Source organism: Engraulis encrasicolus, chromosome 1 (genome assembly GCF_034702125.1).
Source record: "Engraulis encrasicolus isolate BLACKSEA-1 chromosome 1, IST_EnEncr_1.0, whole genome shotgun sequence".
In the NCBI taxonomy this organism is placed as follows: domain Eukaryota; kingdom Metazoa; phylum Chordata; class Actinopteri; order Clupeiformes; family Engraulidae; genus Engraulis; species Engraulis encrasicolus.
In genome coordinates this window covers 35,938,527-35,966,506 of record NC_085857.1, presented here as the reverse complement: position 1 = coordinate 35,966,506, position 27,980 = coordinate 35,938,527, and the positions used below count along the sequence as shown (strand labels likewise).

General features: G+C 42.1%; 6 protein-coding genes across 6 annotated transcripts; 3 read left to right on the top strand and 3 right to left on the bottom strand.

Moving 5' to 3' along the window:
• Positions 1-161: 161 nt before the first annotated feature.
• On the top strand, positions 162-9,082 carry LOC134457182 (tripartite motif-containing protein 29-like). The gene is made up of 3 exons (XM_063209048.1): positions 162-266; positions 6,169-6,276; positions 8,770-9,082. The coding sequence occupies exons 1-3, from the start codon at positions 169-171 to the stop codon at positions 9,080-9,082; spliced, it is 519 nt and encodes a 172-aa protein (XP_063065118.1). The 5' UTR covers positions 162-168.
• Positions 9,083-17,174: 8,092 nt separating this feature from the next.
• Positions 17,175-17,503, top strand: LOC134451060 (histone H4). The gene has a single exon (XM_063201210.1). The coding sequence runs from the start codon at positions 17,191-17,193 to the stop codon at positions 17,500-17,502; it is 312 nt and encodes a 103-aa protein (XP_063057280.1). The 5' UTR covers positions 17,175-17,190; the 3' UTR covers position 17,503.
• A 3,377-nt stretch (positions 17,504-20,880) lies between these two features.
• LOC134451024 (histone H2B 1/2-like) lies at positions 20,881-21,342 on the top strand. Its single transcript, XM_063201147.1, has one exon. It carries the CDS (start codon positions 20,916-20,918, stop codon positions 21,288-21,290), a length of 375 nt encoding a protein of 124 aa, XP_063057217.1. The 5' UTR covers positions 20,881-20,915; the 3' UTR covers positions 21,291-21,342.
• Positions 21,343-22,075: 733 nt separating this feature from the next.
• LOC134450945 (histone H3) lies at positions 22,076-22,681 on the bottom strand. The gene has a single exon (XM_063201011.1). It carries the CDS (start codon positions 22,526-22,528, stop codon positions 22,118-22,120), a length of 411 nt encoding a protein of 136 aa, XP_063057081.1. The 5' UTR covers positions 22,529-22,681; the 3' UTR covers positions 22,076-22,117.
• A 672-nt stretch (positions 22,682-23,353) lies between these two features.
• On the bottom strand, positions 23,354-23,849 carry LOC134451003 (histone H2A). The gene has a single exon (XM_063201092.1). The coding sequence runs from the start codon at positions 23,775-23,777 to the stop codon at positions 23,400-23,402; it is 378 nt and encodes a 125-aa protein (XP_063057162.1). The 5' UTR covers positions 23,778-23,849; the 3' UTR covers positions 23,354-23,399.
• A 217-nt stretch (positions 23,850-24,066) lies between these two features.
• LOC134450911 (histone H1-like) lies at positions 24,067-26,266 on the bottom strand. Its single transcript, XM_063200962.1, has one exon. The coding sequence runs from the start codon at positions 25,759-25,761 to the stop codon at positions 25,156-25,158; it is 606 nt and encodes a 201-aa protein (XP_063057032.1). The 5' UTR covers positions 25,762-26,266; the 3' UTR covers positions 24,067-25,155.
• Between the last annotated feature and the right edge of the window lie 1,714 nt (positions 26,267-27,980).

The following is a 27,980-nucleotide window of genomic DNA, read 5'->3' as shown; positions in this document are numbered from 1 at the left end:
TGACTTAAAAGGTAGATCATAATGTAAAACATTGTAACCCCTCAAGGCAATTGAAGGAACGCTGTCTCGTCTACGGTGTTTATCTTAAAACAATACTCTATTTATCACTAACGTATTGTGAGTGTTTATATGTAGTATTTTTGTATCTCTGTCACCAGGACGTCTAAGATGCCCAGACCTCCGTCTCCAGTGCCCAGCTGTGTGTCTATGAAGAGTGACAAGTCCATAGATCATCCCCCAAATATCAGCCCTCAGCCCCTTTCACAGTAAGTACCTACAATAGCTAGACTGCCTGTGCAGTCGCCTTCGACTGCTTAAGGTACAAGCGGATTCCAAAAAAGTTGAGACACTTTGTATTTTGTGAATAAAATCAAAATGCTGGCATTTTAAAAACATCTAATGTGTTAATAAGGTAGATCGTTATGTACAGACAATATATCAGTTGTTAAAGTCGAGCAGAATTATTGTTTTGAGGTAATTATGTGATCATTTAAAATTTGACCCATGCAACAAATCTCAAAAAAGTTGGGACAGGGCCAAAACATGTTGTAATAGTTGGATAATTCTAAAAATTATAAAGAAAGAATATTTTAAAAGGAACTATATTGACTGCCAACATGAATGCACAAATAAAATACCATCACATAGAGGCTGTGGCACTCAGCAGCGAAGATTTTGGGGGACTAATTACTTATCTATTACACAGAAAGATTGAATTATCAAAATTGGAGGCATATAAGGCCTATTTCCGTAATATAGAGTTCTGTGTAATCATTGCACGAGTTATGAGATCATGACATTCTTGTGGTCAATAAGCAAACTATGACACTCCATCAATGACAGCTCTCGAAGAAATGACCATAAACACAACATTTGATTAATGCACATGATGCAGACATTTAACAGTGTTGCATGCGGAAAAGCTCATTCTATGGACCTAGGAGACATGTGAAACTGTCCTCTGATTACAGAATGGAAAATATTAAATCCTTTTTGAAAATTAAGGAGTCATGCACCCTCCAGGTCATATAGAAAATGAATACTTCAGCTTGATTTAGTGGTCAGTCTGAAAGACAGCATATATGATGGTAAGGGGGTGCAGAGGTGACTTGGTTAGGGTCTTCAGAACATACCTATCAGTTGAGCTGCTGAAATCATGTCTCGCACATCAAAATATCTAATTTTTGAATAAAATTATGCCATCAGTCAAAGTATTTAACTGTTCAGCATCATTCCTTGAGTTGTGTTTAGTCTTATCCAATATAAAAAGCATTTTATTGGCCCTGTCCCAACTTTTTTGGGATTTGTTGCAAGGGTGAAATTTTAGGGCGTATTCAGACCAGGAAAGTCCGATAGTTCACTTTGTTTGGTCCGAACCTAATTTAAAAAATTTGGTGCGGTTGGCTTTCAGACTGTGTACATTTCAGTAAGCGGACCAAAATCGACAACAAAGCCACGCGCCCTGAGGTCGTTCAGCTATTGGTCAGAAACGACACGCGCAACAAGTTAAGGCTATATTCAAATAGGCCCAAAGAGCTCAGCGGCATGTAAAATAAACGTTCACGCCGGCATGTAGGCCTATGGCATAGCGCTCACACGAAATATAGCGCAGACTATATGAAGTTCATGAAAAAGAAGGGAGTCTTCATGATAGCCCCTTAATTGATCCCGCGAGTTGGGATAGCCTACATTTTATCCCCGTTTCTTTCTTCCTTTCTTTTTTATAATGTCATAGGCCTATAGCGTGCGGGCGAGATAACGAGTGCATCGTAGGCTACATGGAATGGCCTCGGTTACATTACGCAGACAGGCAAGAGAGAGAGAGTCTGAACCTCACTTGGCTGTTCAAAGCCAGATTGTTCAAGAGCGAGTTTTCACCCATTGCTTGACAACGAGCGTGCTGGCTGGTTTATTCATCAATAGGATAACCACCTCCCTGCAATCGGTGTTTTATACTTGGGATGTCTGGGAACGACGCAAAACAGGCTCAATGTGAAACATTGGCGAGCTTATTCCAAGCACCACGCCATTCTTTCTTCTCGAAAATAAACAGTGCGCTCCACTGTCATTTGGATACGTTTGTATTGGAATATTGGCTACGATTTGCAGCAATATTTCACGCACTCCATCAAGAAAAAAGTAACATGATGAGCACGGGCATAGCGTTTGGATCATACAAACTTGCCAACATGCCACCACAGCGGGTAAATTAATGAATTACCTTCGTTGACTTCATCACAACTTCTTCAAGTAGCCTAGGCCTATAGACTATTCCACTAGCCTACATCCATCCAACGCACAGCTAGCAAGCCAGGGGGATAAGTGCCAACGTCGTAATTATTGCTATGATTATCAGAATCCATACTGTGCCGACTACAGTGTTTTCTTCCGTTTCTTCAGTAGATGCTTTTCGAATTTGCCCCAATCGACATTTAAAATGCTGTGATAGGTAAATTAACAGAGTCTCCTTTTCCTTTCCTGCATGTGCTCCACTGACAAGCCATCCTCATTGAAAATATAAATGACCGTAGCCTACAATAATGTTGCCTACGCCCACGATTGCGATAGTTTAGGCTATTATTTTATTAATAGGCCTATTAATATTGTTGCAAACAAACCACTCTGTCAAATTTACACCAAAGATATGGACATGACAAGTTGTGGAGTCGCTTTGTTTACACTCTGTTTCCCATGAATCTCAAAAACCACGGAAGCTCCCGAGGTACAAAACCATTACATCCCCGAGGCTCTGCATTTCGGGGATATAAATACAATTTTATTAAAACAACAGCACTGTGAGAAAAGAGGTACCGGTAGTCCAGACAGTAATGTATTTGTCATCGCATTTAAGCCTGATCATTATGTACTAACACTAACCTCTACTGTAAACCCTCTTCCTCACTTGTGCACCGCTATCCTTCATGTGAATGAATGAATGAAACTTTATTGTCATTGTACAGGTAAAACGAAATTGGTAAAGTGCAGATGCTCACGGTGCTTAAAAATCAACAAAGAACCTATATATATACCGTATAAAAATAATTAAGATTTTAAAAAGTCAGCTGTGCAAAATTTAGTGTGTAGATTGCTTTTGGATAAAAACTGTCTTTTAGCCTGTTTGTTTTTGTACCCAGAGCCCTGTAACGCCTGCCTGATGGCAGCAGCTCAAACAGTTTATGTCCAGTATGGTAGGGGTCTCTGATGATTTGCTTGGCTTTCTTTAGACAGCGACAGGAGAACAACTCCTCTAAAGAGGGCAGGGGACAGCTGGTGATCTTCTGAGCTGTGCTGACCACTCTCTGAAGAGCTCTTCTGTCCGCTGCTGTGCAGCTGGAATACCACACACATAAACAGTATGTTAGGATGCTCTCTATGGAGCTCCGGTAGAAGGCCACCAGTAGACTTTGGGGTAGATGGTTAGCCCGAAAGACCCTAAGGAAGTACAGTCTCTGTTGTGCCTTCTTGATGGTGGCAGTGGTGTTGGTGTTCCAAGTAAGGTCGTCCCTCAGATGCACGCCCAGGAAGCGGAAATCAGAGACCCTCTCCACACAGGCCCCATCGATGACCAGCGGTTGAATGTTAGCCTTTGTCCTCCTGTAGTCCACTATCAACTCCTTTGTTTTTGAGATGTTTAGGAACAGGTTGTTCTCCTTGCACCAGACCGATAGACGCTGCACCTCTTCCCTGTATGCAGTTTCGTCTCCCTTGGAGATGAGACCTACGATGGTGGTGTCATCAGCAAACTTGATGATACTATTGCTGGATTGAGAGGGGGTGCAGTCGTAAGTGTATAGGGTGTACAGGAGTGGGCTTAGCACACAACCTTGGGGGGAGCCTGTGCTGGTGTTTACGACTGAGGACAGGTGGGAGCCAGCTCTTACCCTCTGGGAGCGGCCTGTCAGAAAGTCCAGTATCCACCGACAGATGGAGTGTGACAGCCCCAGGTCCAATAACTTGGTCACCAGTCTGTTGGGGAGGATAGTGTTGAATGCCGAGCTAAAATTCACAAAGAGCAGCCTGGCATAGCTCCCCTGCTGCTCTAGATGGGACAGAGCAGCATGAAAGGCTGTTATGATGGCGTCATCTGTGGACCTGCCGGCCCGGTAGGCAAACTGATGAGGGTCAAACCCAGGTGGGAGACAGGAGGTGATGTGAGCCCGAACCAGTTTTTCAAAACACTTCATAATGATGGGAGTGAGTGCCACTGGTCGGTAGTCATTCAGTCCACTGATGGTGTTCTTTTTGGGGAGCGGGATGATGGTGGAGGACTTCAGGCAGGGGGGGACAGCAGCCTGGCTCAGGGACTGGTTGAAAATGGTAGTGAAGACCCCAGCCAGCTGGGCCGCGCAGTCTCTCAGGACCCGTCCAGAGACACCATCCGGGCCCGCTGCTTTCCGTGGATCCACTGCCCGTAGCACCCGCCTCACCTGCTGTTCCTCCAGCACGAGAGAGTGACTGCTGTATCCTGGTGGGTAATGGATGGCAGTGTCAGGTGGCTGTACCTCAAAGCGGGCAAAAAAGATGTTAAGTCCCTCTGCCAATGAGGTGTCCACGGAATCTGTTGACTTGGTACTGGGTCTGTGGTTCGTGATGTGCTGAATGCCCTGCCACACCTGCCTGGAGTTGTGGCTCTGGAAACAGTCCTCTATTTTCTGCCTGTAAGCCGCCTTGGCTTGTCTGATTCCCCTCTTGAGGCTAGACCTGGCCGCGCAGTACATCCCCTCATCACCACTCCTGAAGGCAGAGTTCCTTTCCTGAAGGAGGTTTTGTACCTCTCTGGTCATCCATGGCTTGGTGTTTGGATAAACCCTGATCTGCTTCTCCACGGTGACACTGTCTGTGCAGAATTTGATATATTCCAGGACAGCTGTGGTATGCAGTTCCAGGTCTGGGTGTTCAAAGACTTCCCAATTTGTTGACTCAAAACACTCCTGTTCAGAGGCAGTATCGGGCCAGGTTATGACTGTTCTGGTGGTTATGGGAGTGCTTCTCCTGAGGGGGGTGTATGCTGGTAACACAAGCAGTGACAGGTGGTCTGACTGGCCCAGGTGTGGTAGTGGTTTCACTCTGAAGCCTGACTTGACATTTGAATATACCTTATCCAATATGTTGTTCCCCCTTGTGGCGCATTTAACATGTTGATGGAATTTAGGCAGTGCTGTCTTTAAATTAACATGGTTAAAGTCCCCTGCTACAATGTGGACAGCCTCTGGATGAAGGCTCTGTTGGTCGTTAACTGCGTCATATAATAGTCCCAGGGCGGAGCTGGCTTTAGCATCAGGGGGAATATATACAGCAGTGATGATGATGACGGAGAACTCACGAGGTAAATAAAAGGGTCTACACTTCACAGTCACATATTCCAGGTCTGGGGAGCAGTATCTGCTTACAGGCACAGAGTTTGTACACCAGTTGTTATTTGTATACACGCATAAGCCCCCTCCCTTGTTTTTACCGGAGTCTCTTGTCCTGTCCTGCCGATGCGCTGTGAAGCCCACTATCTCGATAGCTGCGTCTGGGGTAGACGACTGAAGCCAGGTTTCGGTGAAGAGTAGAATGCAGCTTTTCTCCACAGTGTTGTTATTGACAAGTAGCAATTTCAGTTCATCCATCTTGTTTCCGAGTGATCTTACATTTGCGAGAAAAACGCTTGGGAACGGAGGTTTATTAGCCCCTCTCCGTAACCTCGCTACCACACCAGCCCTGCAGCCTCTTTTCTGTCTCCTTTCCCGACGCTGCCTGCGCCGTCTCCCAGCAGCGATAATCCTTGGAGACCCAGGGGTTCTAGCGAAGTCTTCTGTGATATTGTGAGACTGTAGAAAAGGTTGTAATTGCCCTCTCGCTTTGTAAACCGATTTTTATGAGCTGGTGCCTACTAAATGTAATTCCCGACATTTAAAACAGCAATAAATTAAACAAAAAAACATATATTAAGCAAAAAACAAAGCACCGAAAAGACGCACTAAGCCGCTGCGCGTCTGCGCGCCGCCATGTAAGATGCAGTGTACAAACCCAATGAAGGTAGATCATAATGTAAAACATTGTAACCCCTCAAGGCAATTGAAGGAACGCTGTCTCGTTTACGGTGTTTATCTTAAAACAATACTCTATTTATCACTAACGTATTGTGAGTGTTTATATGTAGTATTTGTGTATCTCTGTCACCAGGACGTCTAAGATGCCCAGACCTCCGTCTCCAGTGCCCAGCTGTGTATCTATGAAGAGTGACAAGTCCATAGATCATCCCCCAAATATCAGCCCTCAGCCCCTTTCACAGTAAGTACCTACAATAGCTAGACTGCCTGTGCAGTCGCCTTCGACTGCTTAAGGTACAAGCGGATTCCAAAAAAGTTGAGACACTTTGTATTTTGTGAATAAAATCAAAATGCTGGCATTTTAAAAACATCTAATGTGTTAATAAGGTAGATCGTTATGTACAGACAATATATCAGTTGTTAAAGTCGAGCAGAATTATTGTTTTGAGGTAATTATGTGATCATTTAAAATTTGACCCATGCAACAAATCTCAAAAAAGTTGGGACAGGGCCAAAACATGTTGTAATAGTTGGATAATTCTAAAAATTATAAAGGAAGAATATTTTAAAAGGAACTATATTGACTGCCAACATGAATGCACAAATAAAATACCATCACATAGAGGCTGTGGCACTCAGCAGCGAAGATTTTGGGGGACTAATTACTTATCTATTACACAGAAAGATTGAATTATCAAAATTGGAGGCATATAAGGCCTATTTCCGTAATATAGAGTTCTGTGTAATCATTGCACGAGTTATGAGATCATGACATTCTTGTTATCAATAAGCAAACTATGACACTCCATCAATGACAGCTCTCGAAGAAATGACCATAAACACAACATTTGATTAATGCACATGATGCATTTAACAGTGTTGCATGCGGAAAAGCTCATTCTATGGACCTAGGAGACATGTGAAACTGTCCTCTGATTACAGAATGGAAAATATTTAATCCTTTTTGAAAATTATGGAGTCATGCACCCTCCAGGTTATATAGAAAATGAATACTTCAGCTTGATTTAGTGGTCAGTCTGAAAGACAGCATATATGATGGTAAGGGGGTGCAGAGGTGACTTGGTTAGGGTCTTCTTACTCATGTAGAGCATTAAAATGAATGTTGAATGACACATACAGTCTTTAAACAGTAAACATAGCTACCAAGGCATTATATTTTGGAGCACCGCCTTTAGATATTGTCCCATAATGATGGCCAATTTCAATCTCTACTATGTTCCAACAGTGTGGTTCCATCATAAGAGTAAACAGGTCACGGAACCACGGAAGCTCCCGAGGTACAAAAAAGCAAAAAGTCTGGGATTAGGTCCGGTCTGCTTTCACACCTCCAAAAGGTCCTCACCAGGGTTCGTTTGATCCGGACCGAGTCTGACCTTTCAGCTCGGTCTCGGTCCGCTTGTTTGGTCCGGACCAGGATTCGCTGGTTTGTATTCAGACCATCCCAAAAGGTCCGAACCAACGAAAATCTGGTCCGTTTGGTCCTTTGGTCCGGACCAAATGTGGTAGGTGTGAATATGCCCTTAAATGATCACGTAATTACCTCAAAACAATACTTCTGCTTGACTTTAACAACTGATTTGTTGTCTGTACATAATGTTCTACCTTGTTAACATATTGAATGTTTTGAAAATGCCAGCGTTTTGATTTTATTCACAAAATACAAAGTGTCCCAACTTTTTTGGAATCCGCTTTGTATATCCCCGAAACGCGACGCCTGCAGTCCCCCATCATTCCTACCACTCCCATCCACCTTGTCATAAACGTATATGATATACAAAATGTAAAAGAAATACATTTCCTATCTATACATAGATCAATGACGTGCATAGGCTTAAAACAAAAGCAAAACATGGGGCAAATGGTAACACTGTTTTAATGGTTCACTATTACAGTGGATATACCACATTAGGTACAGTGTAATAACCAGTGTAACAATATTTAATACTATGTAATACCAGTGTAACACCATGTACCAATTTTGTACTTACATCATGTATCTGTGTGTAAGTGGTATTATATGGTTTTGCACATTGTTGCACACTGGTATTACACTAGTATTACATTGTATTAACTGTTGTTACACTGGTTATTACACTGTACCTAATATGGTAGATTCACTGAAATGGTGAACCATTAAAATAAAGTGTTACCGGGCAAATCAATCCACCCAGTCAGAAGTTATGGGCCAAATACAAATTCCACCATTTTGAAAGTGTTGACCTCCAAACTCGAATCATGTCATGAACCTACCCTAGAGCATTCACACACCAAATCTGGGACAAATCCATCCACCCGGTCAGAAGTTATGGACCAAACAAAAGTTTGGCCATCTTGAATTCGGCCATCTTGAGCGTATTGACCTCCAAACTCGAATCAGTTTGTGGACCTACCCTGGAGCATTCACACACCAAATCTGGGACAAATCCATCCAACTGGTCAGAAGTTAGACACGGACGACGCTCCGTGTTCCGGGGATATAACAAGGGCCATTTTTTATATATATATTATAATTATTATTATTTAATTTTTTTTCGTTAAAAAAGAAATAAAAAAATAGGGGCCCACAACGGTGCGGGGCCCACCGGGAAATGCCCGCTATGCCAGGTGGCCAGTCCAGCCCAGACGAAGGGTGTTGTGCGCAATGGCTATTTATATAGTGAACATGTAGTCATACATAGCAAAATCCATGCTTTTCTCCGTGCAATTCTCTCAGTACTCACACAGCAGAGCCTGGAGCAGTTCTGTGTGCTGTTTGTCCAAAGAGGGCGTTTAAGTCTTGTCGGACCTGCATGGCCTCCTTTTGTGGAGACCATGTGAAACCCCACTACACAGCACCAGCACTGCAGAGACACAGACTGGTGGAGGCCACTGAAGATCTGGAGCTGATGGTGTGTCAACGACACAACAGAGAAATGGACCTGTACTGTAACACTGACCAGACTGCCATATGTGCTCTGTGTGTGGGGAAGACACATATGGGACATGATGTCATAGAGCTGGGAGAACACCAGGTACATCTGCATTGACACATCAACCCTGTATACCACAACATATGTGATCTGAAGGGAAGACTTGAGTGTCAATTTTGTTCACTCTTATATCCTTAGGTAAAACAAGCAAGTAAATCTTGTATTGTTTCGCACCAGTGATAATTATGCTTACCTGTTATGATGGTTGAGTCTGATTTACTTGTTTAATTCAGCTTAAGGTGGGCATACACTGTGCGATATTTTCAATCTTGAGTATTAAGCTCCTTCTCACACTGCACGAGGGAATTTTTCGATTTAAAAGTTGACATCTCACGACTCACGTCCTCAAACTATGCGAGCAGAATGCTCCCACTGGGCGACACGACAGGCATGTGCCCCGAGTCTGCAGAGGAGAGAACATGCGCACCTGAGGTGGAGATGAGGATGCGCTCAAGAGCGAATCGCACTGCCCTGTCAGTTTACTTTGTGCATGTGTAGTGTCAAATCGGGTCATAGCACTGCTTTAACTGCGATTTACTCATGAGGGACGACCTGGATTTCAAACAGTTTTGATTTTCTTGCGCCCCTACGATTGCACGATCGTGAGGTGAAATCGCTTGATGTTACCCTATGTACACTACACGAGCGAGACTCACGATTGACCTGCGATTGAGCAAAGAATTGACCCGACTCCCCAAAAAGTTGTGCCAAATCCTGGCAAAATCGGGCAAAAAGTTGCACAGTGGAAGCCCGGCTTAAGGATACAAGAGTGAAAACATGTTTTCATATCATAACTATTGCACAAAACATTTCATTTTAATGAATTGGTGAGATTTGTGACATGCTTACTTTTATCTTTAGGAAAAGGAAATAAGCAAACGAGATATAAAAAACAGAATTGGTAAGATCATTTATAATAAGCACAAAATGAAATGACTGTTCATATGTATTATTATGGCAGTATTAATTTTCCAAGGTCTTTGTGGAACCCCAGTAGTTCCTCTTATCAGATTTGTTATGTGTATTTTAGATGTTCCTCCACCTCAGGATTTAACAGTGGACATGGGTTTAACATCAGTGTCAGTGTCATGGAGAAAACCACCAGGAGTGGATCAAGCCTCATACTTGTTGACTCTCAACAGTGATGGAGATTGTATGCAGACAATTTCGGTCAAATCTACCCAACATCAATTCACTGAGCTGGACATTGGCAGAGAATACTCTGTTAGTGTTTCCATGGTACTGCAGGAGAACTATAGCAAGCCCATCTGTAACACCATTTATATACGTAAGTCACTAATCTATCATCATGTGTTTGTCATTTCATCCCTTTCATTAAACCGTGACAGTAGTGTGCATACTTGGTTTTACTACCTTACATTTGGGTGTAGCAAAGACTAAAGATTAGGACAAAATAGAATTTAACTCCCTATCTCAACTTTGAATTTTAACGTTCATGTTTTGTGTTGTCATTAGTATTCAGTTATTTTTCTTCCGTCATGCTCATTTTGTTTACACCAATAGTCGGTGTTAATTTTGACAGGATTTTTTTATTTAGTTTTAGTTTTAGTCTCTTGACGAAAATGTAATTTTAGTTTTAGTCACAATTTAGTCCTCTAAATCATTTTTGTTTTAGTCGACTACAATTCATACAATTTTAGTCGACGAAATCTGAAATCATTTTAGTCAACTAAAATATTACATTAATTTCCTCTTGTCTTGTCTTGTCTTGTCCTTTTATCACAGAGCTGAGACAATATGTTTTTTATTGGGTAGCTTTATGCAGCAAAATGTCCATTTCTATTCCAAGATTCTGACTATCACCATTATTTTCTATTTTCATGGGGCTGGTGGCCCCGGTAGACTTCATCCAAATTTCAAAATATTTTACACAGTGTGTTTTTACTGGGTGTAGAACATTTTTACTATAGGGCCAAGGCGATATCTTTTCATAGGGGGCAACTGATGCACCCTACTATACAGCATTGACATTTTGACAAAATCCACCAACTGAACCTTGTTGTACCTATAGTACCATCATGGCACCCACCACAGCAACCCCCCTACCCCTCCTACCCTGTACCCTGGGAGCTACTTTTGCACCCTCCCACTACACACACACACGCTAGCATAAGATGGGTCACATATAGTCAGCATTGCTGTGCATGCTGTTCTGTGCCCGGCATACATAATTATAAGTGATGGTATATTTGAAGAGAAGCTTTATAATTGTGATCAAATATTGAAATGGACTGTTCTGATGGTGACAAGCCGATGTACTTCTGTAGATGGATGCGATCTCAAGGTTTGTTGCTATGTTGAGAGATGTAATGGTGCTATTCTTCTCCTCTATTCAGTATGGTGTTCCAAATTGACATAGTTGTCTGCAGCATTGGTTATAAACTGCTGCCACCTGACATAGAGAAGGCAGGAACAGCAACAGCTGTAACTCTTGTGAAGGACATACACATTGACGTCCATACCACAAGTTCTCCAATGGGCATACATAGTGAATAGAAGTAAATGTACTATTTGCTAGCCCTGTTCCTTCAAACATTACTCCACTACCATGAACATGTAATATGTCTACAAGGTCATTTTATTGCTTATGCTTTTTTATGCTCCTTGTGCTATTTCCCTTCACACCAATTCAAGCGTAGAAATAATGTAGAAAACAATGATTTTCTAGGATTTTCCCGAAACTCTTGGTTGGCAATGTATCCATGTTCTTACCTAACTATTATACTTGTGTTATAAATACACATTCAAACATTCAAGGAAAATTAATGTTGGACTTAAAAACCTTCTGAATGTTTGGGAAAATGTCTATTTCTTTTAGGGTCAAATTAACCCATACGGTAATAGACAGATAATATCCTTGATAATCAAATTTGTTTTTTTCTTTTCAAATGTTATAAGTAATAGAAATTCATATTTAGGGAGTATATGGAGCCACTAAAATTTCAATAATATGTATCCATATGTTTTTAGACCAATTAATGACATTTTATTGCTATTTTTTCTAATTTTCGCCTAGTCATGGATTAAGTTTTTTTGGTGTGTGGGCTATGTGTGGGGGTGCTAGGATATATTTAAAGGACTTTTTATGTCACCAACAGAGCAATGATACATATCTGAGACATAAACATGTGCCAAAGTGTTGTTTTCTACTGATTTTGTAGACATTTAAGTGGTTGGGGTCAAATTGACCCCAAGGATCACGGATGTTCCAAAATTTGAGGGTAACAGGAGGGTTAAGAGTTTACCTTGTGTAATCAAAGAAATGTACACTGTAGACTGGTGACGGCGGCCATATTGGATTCCTTCATTTTGATGTACTATGGGAATTAAAGGCATTGAGCACCCTTCAAACCCCCTGAAAATGTTGTATATCAAACATGAACACTATCAAAGACAATATGTCCTTAAAGCAAAAATATGGGCAGTGAGAAGTGCAGTATTTTGGGGTCAAAAATCTGTGCTTTTTTGTGGTGTCATCCCATGTTCTACTGCCCATAACTAAAGAATGGAAAAAGGTAGACACAACCTTCTTTTTTCAGGTGAAAGTAGACAGTTCAGTGCAGTTTTCTGTAGTATTTGTGTTCACAGAGACAAAGAGCATTTTTTCTGTGGATCTTGAAAGATTAGTAAAAATGTTAGAAATCGTTGACAATATGAGGCTCTCTGCTTTTAAAATGGCTGCCAGCCAATGACATAAGCATTTTCCTCCAATCTGAGCTTAAATCTGATGACATAATGGCTTTCCCCATGTCTGAAAACATAAAAGTAAGTGCTATTTTCAAATTCATACCTTATTTAGTCCAAAAGAAAAGTGATTGCAGGATTTTAACACGGTGGCGGCGGCCATATTGGATTTTGTCCGTTTTGAGGCATTTCGGTACATTTTTGCGTCCGGCATACGGCAGATTTGGATTCAGCACCCTTGAATACCCCTAAATCAGTTGTATGCCGAAAATTAACATGATTTGCCTTCAGGACCTTAAATAAGCACCTTTTCAGAAATCCTGCCTAGACTAAAACGTAGAAACAGGAGGAAAAGTTTTTTTTAGGTTATTATATGTATATTAATGTGCATATAACGCATATAACTACATAATTTTCCGATATATGGACAAAAAAGTCAAAACTAAAGTTTAGTTCAAAATAAATAAACTTTTTAAAAAGAGAAGCTTATGAATGTAACAAAAATACAAAGTAAACTGTGAAAAAAACATTTTGCATTAAATACCAACATTATTTTAGATGCAATTAAATGTGTTTTATTTAGTTCATTTAAGACCATAATGATACATCTGTTCATTTTTATGGTCCCCAGAAAAGACAGTGAGAGACAGTGGAAGGGCAGTGAGATTTCTCTTAATTTAAAAACACATTTTTATGTGTGAGTGAGAGAAGGCAGCACAAGAAGTGTGTATGCTGAATCTCAATTGTCATTTAAACCCTTTGAATGAGGAATTTCCCCAGGTTCTTCTAGAATTTTATTTGAACACTCTACAGCTCCCATAGAAGTAAGAATCTTGCAAAAAACCTTATGACATCATAATGAGAACTCAACATTTGGGCAAAATTCTAATCAAATACCGGTATTTGTGATGCTACTCCTCAAAGGGCTAATGATGGCGTTCTGTTGGTAAACCTGCAACCCCTTTAAACACATATAGATATGCAGATGAAATCAATGGTTAGGAAAACACCTTTGAAAATGACAAAAATATGAACCTTTGAATACTGTAATTTCAAACATTTTCGGTCTTTAACCCTAAAGCGACCGAGTCGGGTCATTTATCACCCCGGGCACAATATTTTTGTTCACCGTTTCTTGTCCTTTTAGGGGTTGGTCAATACCTATGTTGTGCATGTTGTGAATGAATTTTGTGAGAATTGGCCCATTTATAGCCTATGGGAATTTTTCTGGATTTTACGGCCCTCGGAGCAATTTGAAGTGGCCCCTCCAATAAAAATGTTCCCCAGCCCTGCTCTAATACATATGGAAGACGCCTTTTCACAGCCACAATGTCCAGAAAAAGTTTACGATAAATTGAGTGTGCACAAGCTTATATGTTTGAGACATGGTTTTGTCTATGTAAATTACCATATTCTCTATTAGTCGTGATTTCATGAACCCAGAAATGTTGAGTACCCTAAAGTTTTATTGCAGAAAAAGCCTATAATCTATGGGCCTGATTGATAGAATTTAGCTTGGTTCCCCAAAGTTGCACTTTGAGAGAAGAAAAAAAATTCATCGGATGTTTTTTTGTATTTTTATGTTTACATATGCAAATGAGAGCATACATCATTATCAATGTACGTATGTAAGTTTGACAACCTTTTAGCAAAACAATAAAATGTTCAAATTTACAGTGTATATTTGTTTGCTTTAGATGAGGGACAAGTAGCCTATGTATTGGATGTAAATACATTTGAATGATCCCCACAATATAATGTATATGGTGGTATTTCTATATTAACTCCTTGGGGTCATAAATGACCCCGCTCGGTCGGATTAGTCGCAAAAAGAGCTCGGTCGCTTGAGGGTTAGTCACTTTGATTAATGTCATCAAGGTGTCATAATAAAGATAGCCCAAGCAATGTCACCTACCATGACCATAGCGGAATGTCAATGAATGCCATCAGGCATAAAACGTTTATGACATTGACGTTATGATTAAAACACGTCCATGACTACATCACAATACAGTTATGACGCTGTCGTGTTAGCCTACTATAGTTCATGACAAATAAATCGTGCTAGTGAACAAAACACAGCATGTTTCAGGATGTAATCAGAAGTGCATATCGCAGAAGTTCGATATTCTCTAGTTTCTAAGCAGCATTTTTAATTAACCCTCAAGCGACCGGCCTGTTTTTGCGACTAATCTGACCGAGCGGGGTCATTTATGACCCCAAGGAGGTTATATAGAAATACCACCCTATAAATTATTTTTTGGGGTTCATTCAAATTTATTTACATCTTGTACATACTTGTCCCTCATCTAAAGCAAAAAAATGTGAATTTGAACATTTCATTGTTTTGCTAAAAATTAGTCAAACTTACATACGTATATGCTAAATATGATGTATGCCCTCATTTGCATATGTAAACATCAAAATACAAAAAACATCCAATACATTTTTTTCTTCTCTCATCTTCAGTAATCATCTGAGAAAGTTTCATGGTGATAGCTATCATTTAATTTTTTTAGCCTATTCACTTGTCATAGTCTTACCGTAATAATACAGTATATTTATGCTAATTATGGAAATTGCTCAAAGTCAAACTTTGGGAAACCAAGCTAAATTCTATCCATTAGGCCCATAGATGATATTCCTGCAATAAAACTTTAAGGTACTCAACATTTCTGGGTTCATGAAATCACAAGATCAGAGAATATGGTAATTTACATAGACAAAACCATGTCTCAAACATATAACCTTATGCACACTCAAAATGTCTCTGAAACTCTTTCTGAACATTGTAGCTGTGAAAGGGTGTCTTCCATATGTATTAGAGCAAATACATGATTCAACTGATGCTTCAGCCTTTGTATAGTCATATAATAAGGAAAATTCTAAAAACGCCATTGATTTCTACACTGATGACTTGTTTCCTCCCTTTTTGTTCATCAGGCTGACTTCCATTTCATATTCTAATCATGTGTCTAGGACCACTGTGCCATGATATCAACAAATATGGAGCAATAACAGAGGAAATGCTACCTGGGTGCCCTCACAATATCCTTCGTTGGCTATCGCAGGGGTGCCCTATTTATTTATATAATATATTATATTTTAATACTATAAATGTTTATATTATTCATATTTTAGGTCTGGTGACCATGGCCTGCCCCAAGACACAAAATACAAAAACCAGAGTTTGAAAATTACAACAACAATGGACATTATGATGTTGAGTATCTCATGGATCCTCTCAGGGTCATAAGTGACCCCAGAGGTGTTTTGATTATAAATCCCACATAGATGGTCCAAATCTCACAGAAATCATTTACAACATGCAAAACATGTGTATTGACAAACTCCTAGAAGGACAAGTTTTTCTGATGAAAATTGCAGAAATGGTGTATGAAAATATGTGCCCGGGGTCATAAATGACCCCAGTCGGTCGCTTTAGGGTTAAAACAAATCAAACATATGTATAGTGCACACGTCATTCAATGTGCTTAAGAATAGAGAAAAGAGAAGAAGAGGAAGAAAAAAAAAGTAGTTTGTGTTATAGATAGTGTGTAATTGACTATCACCAAAGGCAGATGAGAATAAAGCAGTTGTTAACTCCCTTTTAAAACAAGATAGGCCTACTGTTCTAATTTGGACAGGGAATTGGTTCCAGCATTTCGCAGCATAATGCCTAAATGCCATGTCATTTTTAGATGAAATGCCGTTAGATTAGGCTACTTCCACGCGGTTTTGATAGACTCGCCAATTCGATTTAGGCTATTGATAGCTCATCTCGACAGAATGTCTTGTCAATGCAATCTATGCATAAGGTTTTTGCAACTACATTTTTCTTATCATTACAATGAGTAATCCAATTATTCCACGAGTATTAGGCCTATTATTATGAGATAATAATATAAGATAATCCTTTATTGTCTCTTCAATAGAACTTTTGTTTGGACATGTGAGTGTGATGTAGGCCTACACAAAAAAACATAGCACAACAGACAGACAAATGACACACACATGTACACTGAACAAGGAAATATGTAACATATACGGACAGCTTCTGTTAATATAGTTCTGACTGCATCTTCGCCCATACCAACCAGCAAACATTCGTCCAAAACAATAATGCAAACCAAACATATTGCACTCATCCCTTTCAGAGGGGTAAAAAAAAGAAAGAATAAACAAATAGTAATGTATGCATGCATGAAGTGTGTAGAATGCAACTGCTCTACAGTTGAAAGGTTGTAACAATGTATAGGCCTACTCGTGTGTTACATTGTTGCTATTAGAAGGGCACTGCGCATGTCACCAAGATGGACCCGCCATAACGGTTTCGAAGTCACAAAGGGAGGGGCGCTTGGCCCTAGTACGCATTGTTTCAAGCAGGTCCTCCTGTGTGGCATAAATAAGCCGGGCTCACCATGAGAAGATACTAGTCTTTGTGATTACAGAGAGACAACATGAGCGGACGCGGCAAAGGAGGAAAAGGTCTTGGAAAGGGTGGCGCTAAGCGTCATCGCAAAGTCCTTCGCGATAACATCCAGGGAATCACCAAGCCTGCAATCAGGCGCCTGGCTCGCCGTGGTGGTGTGAAGCGTATCTCTGGCCTCATCTACGAGGAGACCCGTGGTGTGCTGAAGGTGTTCCTTGAGAACGTGATCCGTGATGCCGTCACCTACACCGAGCATGCCAAGAGGAAGACTGTCACAGCCATGGACGTCGTCTATGCTCTGAAACGCCAGGGCCGTACTCTGTACGGTTTCGGAGGTTAAATATCGACTCACCGACAAAAACCAAAGGCTCTTTTAAGAGCCACCCACTTATCTAAAAAAGCTAATATATCCATTGTGTCCACGCTCAAAAGAAAGGAACATCTGTATGAAACAATGAAATGGTTAGTGTTATGCAGAATGTGGAATGAACCATTCTGTGTGCCTTGCACTGCAAAGTAGCCTAGGCTACACCAGCTTCTTCAGATTTTAATCGAAGTCCTTATTACAGTGTGAAGCTTTGAAATTGAACTTTGTTCAAACCACTCACACGACTTGCAGTAAAACAATTAGGCCTACATCAAATTGTAAGGGACTGTTCGTAATTTACCGGGGGGGGGAGGGCTGGTGCGTAGGGGGGGGAGGGCCATGATGAAAAAAAATTAGGTGGAGGGGAGGGCCATGGCAAAAAAAATCGGAGTTAGGGGGAGGGCCATGGGGAAAAAAACGAATTTATTTTATTCATTTATTTATTTATTTTTTAAAATAATAATAAAGAATGCTCTGAAACACATCGCTTTGCGATGCAAGGTCCCGGTGCATACTATTATAGCACTGAAGCGTGTATCTGTAGTCAAAAAACTATCAGGTGCAGCTACTGTAGATTGCCCGCGCTGACTCTCTTTCACTGTAGGCCTATTGCTAGTGCTACGGGAACATTGAGCATCATAGAAAATGCCCGTGAGCAAATAACTAGCTGAGGTGAACTATATGGGCTAAACAGTTTGGGAAGTTTTGACAACGAATTGGATGGGCATTTCCAGAGGAATTTTGGAGAGGTGTTGTAGTCAACTGGTGGTCACAGCCTCTGGTAAGTCATGATTTTATTTATTGGCACCGCCGTGTGCTTTAACATCTGTGTTAAAAAAAACTTTTAGACCCCAACCAGACCGGAATGAACAGTAGGCCTACCTAGGCCTAGACGTACTTTGGTAGAACGGTGCAGTGACGCGGGAGATTTTGTTTTGTTTAGCTTGTGGTGTCAAGGTAGTAATAACAGTGGTATTAACGGCGATGTGTTGGCCATGCATCATATACGGTCTTGAAACCATTGGAGGAGCTAACTTGTTGTGAAGAGAAGTCTCGTCACTTTGGTGAACAAAAACGGACCAACTAAGCAAGGAATTGTGTAGCCTACATTTAAAGCGTGACGGGAGAAGGGAATGTCACCAAAGTTGTGCATCGTGTCAGGTAAGAAGTGACTTTTGTTTCTTGCTGTGGAGATTGGATTCGTAGAAGCGTGTATTGGTATGCTAGGTCTTGCCTGTTGCTGGTGAAGTAGTCTAGCTTAGCCTCGGAGTTGCTATGGGGTGAATCTGAGGAGAGCACAGCTGGTGTGCCTGGCTTGTCTATCATCAGTTGTCAAAGTTGAATTGCCGCGGTGTGTAATGGCTGTGCTATTGTTGGATGTTTTGGAATGTTGTACTGGTTCTGTTTTGGCAATTTGTTCCATTTTGCTGATTTGACCACCATAGCACCACCTATTAATGCGTCTTAAATAGGCCTATGGCCTACGTTAAATGCAAACTAAAGGTGGATTTCTCACTCTCTCTGTATCAATAGCCAGCAATGGCTCGAGCTGCTTTGGCGCTTAGCCTACTTCTTGCTCCGATCACATCCCGGACTCTTTGGCCGTCAAAGTGTATCACATTCGGGAAGGTAGAGCTATGTGTGTGTGTGCGTGCGTGCTTTTATGCGCGGTCTGGGAGACAGGACAGGGGTCCTGATCGAGATGCACCTTGAGATCCACAGTCGCAAATCTAAATTATTTGAAAGCCCGGTCACCTCTCACGAGTGCATCGCATAGCCTAGTCAAAGCATTTCTTCTAATTTCACACATTGCACACTGCCCATGCTGAGACAAACTGTCAAGGCAGCGCGATTTGCTCTTGAACACGCCCTCACCTCCACATCAGGTGCGCGTTTCCCTTCCGCAAGAAGAACTTAAATTAATAATGTCAAAGTGAGATGTTTAACAAAAAGGTAAATCTACCCATCCTTGTTTAGGCTACATAAAACATGAGGAAGTTATTCAGATGTGATTCGCCATTCCTCACCCTAAAATCGATTAGAACGCAGGAAATTGCATCTAAAAAACAGATTTTTTTTTCACAGCACCCCCTGGTCAAAACCAGTTCCTGCGTCCCTGGCTTCGCTACTGTGCTGAACATGTAAAACGTACTTTGTGAAAGGCGCTGCTTGTCGAGCAGGGAAATATTGAAGCTGCGGTGGGGAAACTCTCTCCACTTTGTAGTTTACAGTAGTAACAACTCGGACATTGGTATTGAAATGGAAGTTTTTATTATTATCATTATTATTACTTAACACGTAAAAACAATAGTGAAGGCAATTTGTCTTGGTGACAGTGGAGTTAAAAGGCATCCCATGCAGCCGCGGAGGTAGATTCTAGCGGCTTCTCATAGGTATCCACTGATATCGATAGCACATAATAGTGCAGACAACCGCCCTTGATGTAGGCTACTCTGACTGTTCTCATGATGGTTGTTCATCTACCAATTTTACATATTATTTTTTTTTTACCTGTAGGGGGAGGGCCATGGGAAAACAAAATTGAAGTGGGGGGAGGGCCATGGGGAAAAAATTGAGGTGGAGGGGGGGGGCCATGATTTTTTTTTTTGACCGGACTTCCAGCGCACCAGCCCTCCCCCCCCGGTAAATAACGTACAGTCCCTAATTCGGAGGCAGTTGAACTTGTTATTTCAATTTAGACCATGCCCATTGCCGTGCGTAGTAGAATTATTTAACTCTATCTATCATGACTTACTGACTCAGCTTTATTTAGTGTGTAGGACTTTCCCAGCAGGTTTCCCTATGAGCTGGTCGTGACAAAAGCCACTTTCCACATTGTGGTCCATTGTGTAAATGTATATTTAAAAATTGTGAAAACGGTCAAGAATGCCCCTCACAATAATTTCCCCCTGGGATCCATAAATTATACTCTACTACAGAATGAATAATGTAGGCAACTACATATGTTAGGCAGGTACAATAAGGTCTGCTATTTACCCTAATAAGAAACTTGAGTCTGCTTGCTCGCAACATAGGCTACACGTACTCATACTAACTTTTCAGGTGATTTAAGTTCATCTGACTAGAATAGGCTGCTTGTATTACTTTGTTGAACGTAATTTATTTCGTTAAAAAGTGCGGGAAAAGGTCAGTGTGCAACGAGGGCAAAACTAACGTTTGTGGGTAGAGTGCTCTTTGAGGCAGACGGAACGTCCCCCTATTTCAAAAGTGACCAATCATCGCCTCTGAAAATGGAGGGAAATGGCTCATTGGATTGTCCTTGAGCTCAGCTTGTGCCGACTTGAAGTGAGGTATTTGCATACTGGTGGGTATAAGAACAGCAGAGCAACTATGCCAAACACCATTGTCCCTGACAACTGCTAACCATGCCTGATCCAGCCAAGCCTGCCCCCAAGAAGGGCTCAAAGAAAGCCGTGAGCAAGACCGCCGGAAAGGGTGGCAAGAAGCGCAAGAGGACCAGGAAGGAGAGCTATGCTATCTACGTGTACAAGGTCCTGAAGCAGGTCCACCCCGACACAGGGATCTCTTCTAAGGCCATGAGCATCATGAACTCCTTCGTCAACGACATCTTCGAGCGCATCGCTGGTGAGGCTTCCCGCCTGGCACACTACAACAAGCGCCACACCATCTCCTCCAGGGAGATCCAGACCGCAGTGCGTCTGTTGCTGCCCGGTGAGCTCGCCAAGCACGCCGTGTCTGAGGGAACCAAGGCCGTCACCAAGTACACCAGCTCCAAGTAAAGAGTTCTCCCCCTTTTCCCAAACCAAAGGCTCTTTTAAGAGCCACCCACAATCTCATCAAAAAGCTATTCCATGTATTGTGAATATTGAACAGAATGATCTGTGTAGTATGCCTATGTGATCAAATGAAGTCTTACGCACATACGCGCACAATCAAAGCCACCAGTCCACAAGCTAACGAACCAAATGAATCATTTGTCACCACCTGAATCATTTGCCAGGCCTAGGATGACGCGCAGTAAGGTATTGCAGTCTTTCGCTATTGGGCCTCGCATGTGTCAACACAGCGCCTGGTTGAACTGGTTGAAAACAAGTGTTTTAAGTTGACCAAACTTACTGTGAGAAATCTGCTCAACTTATCACGTTTAAGTTGACCAAAGTCAAGCAGCCCGGACCCCTAACTTTTTTTTTTTGCACGTCTGCTCTACTTTTTGCAGTGTGCTGTATTGTTGTATATATGCGTGTCGTGTGAAGTTGTGACAGTGTAGTATAATTGGCCTTCAATCACATTTAAGATTGGGGAATATATTCTGAAAAGTACGACACGGCTGTATTGAAATACCCACTGCTCGGCCAGCGTGCGCTCTTGCTGTAGACTCACACGTGTAGCCCGTTACTTCACAGGCTTATAGTCATGGCTTCATAATATTAAGTGAATGATTGCTGCTATATTGCACTGTGCAAGCGCTTTGTTGTGTTGGCTTTTGATGTGTTTTGTGCCGTGATGTACTGTACTTGACACTGCGACTGGCTGGGTAGAAACAATGCTTTCATAGGAAGGTGTGAGTGGCTCTTAAAAGAGCCGTTGTTGGTTTCAGGGGAAAGACTTAAGCACGCTCTCCGCGGATACGACGAGCCAGCTGGATGTCCTTGGGCATGATGGTCACTCTCTTGGCGTGGATGGCGCACAGGTTGGTGTCCTCGAACAGACCAACCAGGTAAGCCTCGCTAGCCTCCTGCAGAGCCATGACAGCAGAGCTCTGGAAGCGCAGGTCGGTCTTGAAATCCTGAGCGATTTCCCTGACCAGACGCTGGAAGGGCAGCTTGCGGATCAGCAGCTCAGTGGATTTCTGGTAGCGACGGATCTCTCTCAGAGCCACTGTTCCTGGCCTGTAACGGTGAGGCTTCTTCACGCCACCGGTAGCCGGTGCGCTTTTACGCGCTGCCTTGGTGGCGAGCTGCTTCCTCGGGGCTTTGCCTCCGGTGGACTTGCGAGCAGTTTGCTTGGTTCTTGCCATTGTTGAGCTTCGTTGGAAGGGACGAACGTGAAGCCAAATGGGAAGCGCATGCTATTTAAGCGCTACATCCGAGACTTGCCTCCAATGACGTGTCCTCACCGGTTCCCTCTGATTGGATTTCATCTCAATGGCGCCTAAAATTTAAATCATAGAGCACCGCCCCACCGAGAGTGCAATGTAGTTCTACTCAATGGTGTTATAGTAGTCAACAAGCACTTTTCATCTCTCACATGCACAACGTAGGCACATTGAATTTATTTGCCACTGTTAAAACAGTTAACAATCACTTTTCAACTCTATCCTACATACATATGTCTTTCCACGTTATGCTATATTAAAACCACAGCCATATTTAATATCACCATACATGCTTTTGAGTCCCATTGTGCTTTGGCGCCCACACCGCAGCACTCTCAATGGTCTTTCTATTTTATGCGTGTTTGAAACATCTCTGAAATACTTTCATATGCATTCAACACACAAAGTATGTATATTAGCTGTTGCACCATAGTCGTGGACGAATGCATGGCAACACACCGTGCTGGCGTCTAATGCGGGAAATATACTTGGGCAGTCAAGGAGTCTTTGTAATAGGCCTAATTATAGCTAAGCAATTCCCTTCCGGTGTCGTCTTGGCACATTCTTATTTAGCCGGTATGTAGCCTAGACGGTGTATATTATTAGGCCAGGGTTTTGGAGATGGGCGATAGTAACAGTCATCCCCATTCTTCATGGTATAAACATGTCAATGTATACGTTTTGTTTTACTACGTGTCATCATGATTTCTGTCAAACATTGAAAATTGCTCTTTTCGGGATGTGTGGGTGGCTCTTAAAAGAGCCGTTTTGTTCAGGGAAGTCGGGGGAAGATTTACTTGGACTTCTCGGTCTTCTTGGGCAGGAGAACAGCCTGAATGTTGGGCAGCACACCACCCTGAGCGATGGTGACACCACCGAGCAGTTTGTTCAACTCCTCGTCGTTGCGCACGGCCAGCTGCAGATGACGGGGAATGATACGAGTCTTCTTGTTGTCACGAGCGGCGTTGCCAGCCAACTCGAGGATCTCAGCGGTCAAGTACTCGAGCACTGCAGCCAGGTAGACGGGTGCGCCAGCTCCCACGCGCTCAGCATAGTTGCCTTTACGCAGCAGCCTGTGCACACGACCAACGGGGAACTGCAGTCCAGCCCTGGATGAACGCGTCTTGGCCTTTGCCCTAGCCTTGCCACCGGTTTTGCCTCTTCCGCTCATGTTTGATGCTTTGTCTTAGATTTAGAAAAATCACCTCACCTCACGCCACTATATATATCCACGACTGTGGAGGCAACCTAGAGCTTGAGTGGTGACTGGCTGAAGCTGTAAGCTTTGGAGCCAATCACTGGGTAGTCAATACCGTGACGTCGTTGGGGAACTCAAAATGCGCTCTTTCCCCATTCTCCACAACATCACATATTCCCTTATTTTTGGCAAATAATATACTTCATGCCATGAAATATAAGTAAAAGCATGTATGCATGACGACGGGATTTTACACAGCCCACCGTGCGCTTTGTTATGTGCGCTGTTCTCGGAGGTGTGTATTTAATAAAGTAGCAGTAGAAGTACTCTTACATATGTAATTGCGACCCTATAACATATGGTGCATTCCCCAGAGGTAGGAGCTTCCTAGTAGGCAACAAGAAGGCAGCTACCTCCCACTTGAAAGCGTTCCAACCAGCAAGTCAAACAAACTACAAACATGGAGGGACAAAAACTACATATCCATTTCTCAAAGATGTCAGCAATGTAAACAACATCATGTGTTATTTTCATTTAGCCGCATTTCATCTTTGAAATACACAATGTCAATATAACTACACCTTAGAAAAGTTAACAGGCTGTTTTGCAACCGTTAACCTGTCCAAATCAACTTTATTTGACCATAGAATGGTGAAACTATTCCTAACACCGTGCGCTGCCATTGCTGTGATGACATCACGACAGTCAATGGGGCGAAGTCGGTTTGCTTCGCTTTTGCCCCAGCTCGCGACTTGAACATTCCGCTTCAACAGGCGTTCCAATGCATTTCAGCAAGTAGGAGGTCAGAAACATCCCATCTCCCAACCCTGGGGAATGCACCAATAGAACCTTTGTAATGTCATACTACTAGTGTTGTTATTACACATGTAAGCACTTCTACTGTAGGCCTATACAACTTGTTGCCTATCCCATTAGGAACAAACAGCTGGAGTCAGGCGTCCATTGCGCGTCTTTCTAAAGCCTCCAACAAATATGGGCAATTAGTTCCTAAACAGCTTGTCATGTGTACATATGTATCTTGTACAGATGTGTGTGCATGTTCATAACTAACCATTTACTGGCAGAGTTTGGCTGGGTTCAGCCTTTGTATCGTCATGGCAATAGCGGCGGCAGGGCCGTGAGTGGGGCCTCGGTGATTTTGCAAACAATGAACGAGGTTGGTTGTGAAAAATGGCGCAAATCATGCTTGGCAGGAGACCGCTAGTTCAGTCATGTCAAACTCTGAGACAGTGCTGATGCGTGCATTTCATTGGAAAGTGTGCAATTAATGAGGAAATTGGGTGGCTCTTAGAAGAGCCTTTTGTTTGAGAAACAGCAGCCTAAAATGAATTTACTTCTTCTTAGGGGCTGCCTTCTTGGGCTTGGCTGCTTTAGGTTTAGCTGCCTTGGGCTTGGCTGCCTTAGCCTTCTTCGGGCTCTTTGCTGCCTTCTTGGGAGCCGCGGGCTTCTTTGCCTTCTTGGGGCTCTTTGTAGCCTTCTTGGGGGCTGCGGGCTTCTTAGCCTTCTTCGGGGACTTCTTGGCGGCGGCTGGCTTTTTGGCTGCTGCCTTCTTGGGCTTCTTTGCTGCGGCGGGCTTCTTGGCAGCTGGCTTTTTGGCCGCTGGCTTCTTGACTGCCTTCTTCTTGGGCTCGGCCGCCTTCTTGGCTAACTTGAAGGATCCGGACGCACCGACTCCTTTAGTCTGGACAAGGGTGCCTTTAGTGACCAGTCCTCTGACTGCCACTTTGACACGTGCCTTGTTCTTCTCCACATCGTATCCGCCAGCTGCGAGCGCCTTCTTCAGAGCGGCAAGGGACACTCCCTTCTTCTCCTTGGAGGCAGCGATTGCTTTCACAATCAACTCGCCGACACTTGGTCCAGTCTTCTTGGGCCTGGGTGCCTTCTTCTTGGGTGCCTTTGCCGGTGCGGCAGCGGGGGCTGGAGCAGCGTCTGCCATTCTCGTTGCGTTTCTCTAACAGAGTTTCTCTTCTCAGTGAGTGACTGGATGAGCCAGTGGGCAGGACTTAAAATCGACATGAGAGCCGTAGAGATTCAACTAAGCCAGCTCTCCGACTCTTTGACTGTACTAGCAAATCGCTTGTGTTTTCTGCTCTCGGTTTATGGCAAAATATGTAAAGAATGAAACCACTTTTGGGTGCATCAACAAGTCCTCCGTTAAAGTAAACAGTTCGATGTTCACAGAAACATGAACAAAGTTGCTCTGTGTCCGTTTCTGGTGTTTAAACTTACCCCCAACTTCAATAGTACAGGTGGAGTTATGGGGACTTGTGTCTGTTTTGTCATGGAAACTTGCGATTTTAAGAGTTTTCCAGATATCAAACGGTGTCTTCGAAGCCCATGTGGTCAAATTCACAATGTCGTCTATCTAACGAAAGAGTAATAACTTGCTTACGCCTTCTGTATTACTCTACAAATAGCATGTTTTGGACTGCGTAAAACACAGTCCCTTGCGTGCCCAACTGGCCATACGCGTATAGTCATTAGGAACCTTGGGGCAAAAAACAAGCACAGATGTGCCACTAAAGTAATCATTGAGACTTTTGCCATGTTTAAACTTGGTGAACAAATGTGTGTTCGATGTTTTAATGTGTGGGTTGATGTTGCCTTCCCCGCTTCCCCCCGGACTGCAATTCACTATGCCTCACCACACAGTGACGTGAAACTATGGCATTTTACTTCATAATAATGCCTGGGTGGTTTCGTATTCTGCCCATCTTTACCATCATGTCCCCAGTGTTATGCAACATGCACCAGGAGATGCTGGTACTATCACTTGATATTCAACTGCTCACTATGTAGCCTTATAACGAAGCGATCTCCCCCAAATAATGTACTGCTTTAATATTGAACTTGGAACCTTTTACCAAATTAATTTTGCTCAAAATAAAAGATGATTCCCCCCCTTGTCTCTATGGGGTAGCTTTAAATTAGCCAACGCAACTGCTTTAATATTGGAATTGGGACCCTTCGCCAAATTAATATCTGAATTTTGATATTGATAAACTGAGCCACATCATCACATTCCCTCACATAGTGCATATTTGTTGCAGGTCCTAGACTCCATTACAAATGAGCCAGTCGCATTTCATGAGCAAGAGAAAACGCTCGCACTGCTCAGGTTGTTTGAGACAGCAGACAGTTTCCATTCTGGGTGTAACATATGCAGTCTCGTGTTTGTGGCCACACAAAAACATTCTTGTGCTAATTATAAATGTACATTATACAAATATTAAGGCATACATTACAATAAAAAAAAACTTGAATATTAGTATCTTCTCTCTGTTATTTTCCTCAAGACCGCCTCTGTCTTTGCAGGATCAGCAATTTCTCCCTGTAGCTCTTTGTTCTTTCTTTACCTGCCATCTCTATCCACCTGGTACAAGCTTAATCAAGCTGTAAAGCTGTAAATAAATCAACAAATAAAAGAAAGGGGAAGCATTTGAATTTTACAATGAAGAATGTTATCAGGAATTCATATTCACATAGGCCTATGGATATATATAGCATAATGTGTCAACACCATAATGCATAAAAATAAGGATTATTTATGTATAATAAAATGTATGTATAATAAAAGCTTAGAATAACTTTATTGGCAAGTCCTTAAGCGACTGCTGATGTACCACATGATTTCTGTTAGAAAAGCATGTGTTATTATGAAAAGTAGGTTGATTTGTCAACTCCGTTAGAGTCAACTCCATAAGATTTTCTTATGGAGTTGACATGCAAAATCTTACGGAGTTGACAAATTCACCAAAAACTGCTCAATATGCTAATATGATAATCTTTTCAAACGTAGAAACAGGGGGAAAAGTTATTTTAGGATATTATATGTATACTAATGTGCATATAATGCATATAACTACATAATTTTTCTATATATGGACAAAAAAGATAAAACTTAAGTTTAATTCAAAACAAATAAACTTTTAAACCCTTTAACGCATAACATGGGTCTAAATAGACCCGGCTGAGTTTAAAATTTCTATATCTTTGTAAGAATACAATTTTCTTACTCAGCACTCCATGAATTCCTCAATTGACTTGTTTTTGTCCCTTAGATGACTTAATTTATTTTTATTCATCATAACTTTTTGCGTGAAAACACTTTTTTGGTTACTACCCCTTTAACGCATAACATGGGTCTAAATAGAC